The sequence below is a fragment of the Penaeus vannamei genome, chromosome 35, assembly GCF_042767895.1.
Source record: "Penaeus vannamei isolate JL-2024 chromosome 35, ASM4276789v1, whole genome shotgun sequence".
Taxonomy (NCBI): Eukaryota; Metazoa; Arthropoda; class Malacostraca; order Decapoda; family Penaeidae; genus Penaeus; species Penaeus vannamei.
In genome coordinates, this window is record NC_091583.1 from 25,750,824 (window position 1) to 25,753,323 (window position 2,500).

General features: G+C 36.1%; 1 protein-coding gene across 1 annotated transcript in view; it reads right to left on the reverse strand.

The window, feature by feature from the left end:
- LOC138859368 (keratin-associated protein 6-3-like) overlaps window positions 1-367 on the reverse strand; it is a 1,235-nt gene extending 868 nt beyond the window's left edge. Inside the window, exon 1 of the mRNA XM_070114182.1 lies at window positions 355-367. Within this exon, the coding sequence (XP_069970283.1) occupies window positions 355-367 (13 nt within the window). The remainder of the gene's footprint in view (window positions 1-354) is intronic.
- Window positions 368-2,500: the final 2,133 nt, after the last annotated feature.

The window sequence follows — 2,500 nt, forward strand, 5'->3', positions numbered from 1 at the left end:
ATACACACACACACATGCATACACACAAATATACATACACACACACACACACATACATATATATATATATATATATATATATATATATATATATATATATATATATATATATATATATATATATATATATGTGTGTGTGTGTGTGTGTGTGTGTGTGTGTGCGTGTGTGTGTGTGTGTGTGTGTGTGTGTGTGTGTGTGTGTGTGTGTGTGTGTGTGTGTGTGTGTGTGTGTGTGTGTGTGTGTGTGTGTGTGTGTGTGTGTGTGTGCATACATACATACATATACATATAAACAAACGTCACTATCTTCAAGCAAGATATCTAAGACGTATATCTAAGACGATAATGACTCACCTCGAAACAACATTACGCCTTTACACGTCTTCTCGCGACTCTCCATTCACTCTCTCCTCATGAGTTTGTCTCCGAGTTCTGAGCTTCCTGCTTCGTCTCTCCTCTCTCCGTTTGTCTGTTTCTCCTCGCTGTTCTCTTCAACGGGAGTCGAGTTTGGCTTGAGTTGGATATTCCTGTTTTTTGTTGTTTGTTTTTTTTTTGGTTGTTCTTGCTTGATGTAAGGTGCTCGTGCTGTCTACTGAGAGTGTGGTTGTTCGTATTGTTAAGAGAAAGGGTGTATGTGTCTGGTGTCTTTGTTTGATGATTCTCGCTTGATATAAGGTCCTTATACTATGTACTGGGTCTGTGTTTGTTCGTAAGTATTAGGGAAAGGGTGTATGTGTCTGGTATCTTTGTTTCTTGATAATTCTCGCTTAATATAAGGTTCTTATACTATCTACTGGGTCTGTGTTTGTTTGTAATTAATAAAGAAAGGTGTATGAGTGTTTGCTGTCTTTGTTTGGTGATTCTCGCTTAATATAAGGTCCTTATACTTTGTAGTGGGTGTGTGTTTGTTTGTAATTAATAAGGAAATGTGTATGAGTGTCTGGTGTTTTTGTTTCTTGATAATTCTCGCTTGGTATAATGTTCTTATACTATCTATTGGGTCTGTGTTTGTTCGTATTGTTAAGGGAAAGGGTGTATGTGTCTGGTGTCTTTGTTTGGTGATTCTCGCTTGATATAAGGTCCTTATACTTTGTACTGGGTCTGTGTTTGTTTGTAATTAATAAGGAAAGGTGTATGGGTGTCTGGTGTTTTTGTTTCTTGATAATTCTCGCTTGGTATAATGTTCTTATACTATCTACTGGGTCTTTGTTTGTAAGTATTAGGGAAAGGTGTATGTGTCTGGTGTCTTTGTTTCTTGATAATTCTCGCTTAATATAAGGTTCTTATACTATCTACTGGGTCTGTGTTTGTTTGTAATTAACAGGGAAAGGTGTATGTGTCTGGTGTCTTTGTTTGATGATTCTCGCTTGATGTAAGGATCTTATACTTTCTACTGGGTCTGTGTTTGTGCGTAATTATTAGGGGAAGGTGTATGAGTGTCTGGTGTTTTTGTTTCTTGATAATTGTTCGCTTAAACGTACCAATGTTCTTCTGTCTCTCTATTGGGTCTGTGTTTTTTTTTTTACTTCGTATTATTTAAGGGAAAGGGTGTATGTGTCTGGTGTCTTTGTTTGGTGATTCTCGCTTGATATAAGGTCCTTATACTATGTACTGGGTCTGTATTTGTTTGTAAGTATTAGGGAAAGGTGTATGAGTGTCTGGTATCTTTGTTTCTTGATAATTCTCGCTTGATATAAGGTCCTTTTACTATCTACTGGGTCTGTGTTTGTTCGTAAGTATTAGGGAAAGATGTAAGGGTGTCTGGTATTTTTGTTTCTTGATAATTCTCGCTTGATATAAAGTTCTTATACTATATATACTGGGTCTGTGTTTGTTCGTAAGTATTAGGGAAAGGTGTGTGAGATCCTTATATTCCTTATACTATCTACTGGGTCTGTGTTTGTTTGTAATTAATAGGGAAAGATGTATGGGTGTCTGGTATCTTTGTTAATTGATGATTCTCGCTTGATATAAGGTCCTTATACTATTGTTCATAAGTATTAGAAAAAGGTGTGTGAGATACTTATATTCCTTATTTCTGCACAATTCTCGCCTCATCTTCACCTGTCGCCCATCCCTCGATATAAGGCCCTTATACAATCTACTAACCCTAAAGTTATTCGTGATTATTAGGGGAAAGGTGTATGAAACCCTGATATCCTCGCTTCTGTATAATTCTCGCTTTATCTTCATCTATCCTTTATCCTTCCTCCTTATATATTCCTGTAATTCTCATCACCGAGAGCTTAGTTTAGTTGAGCATAATTTCCTTGTTCTTCTCCGGGTGCAAGATAATGCTATTCATGTTCGTTATCTCTTCGCTTAATAATTATTCTCGTTATGTGTCTATCCTTCTAGATATTAAAATCCATGGGCATGTTTTCATCATTATGAGGATTATATCAGATGCCAGAATAGGATCTTATAAGTATAAAAGTGATATTATTTCGAGAATTAAGTTACTGTCACACTAGCACTTTTTCCGTCAATTTTTTTACAA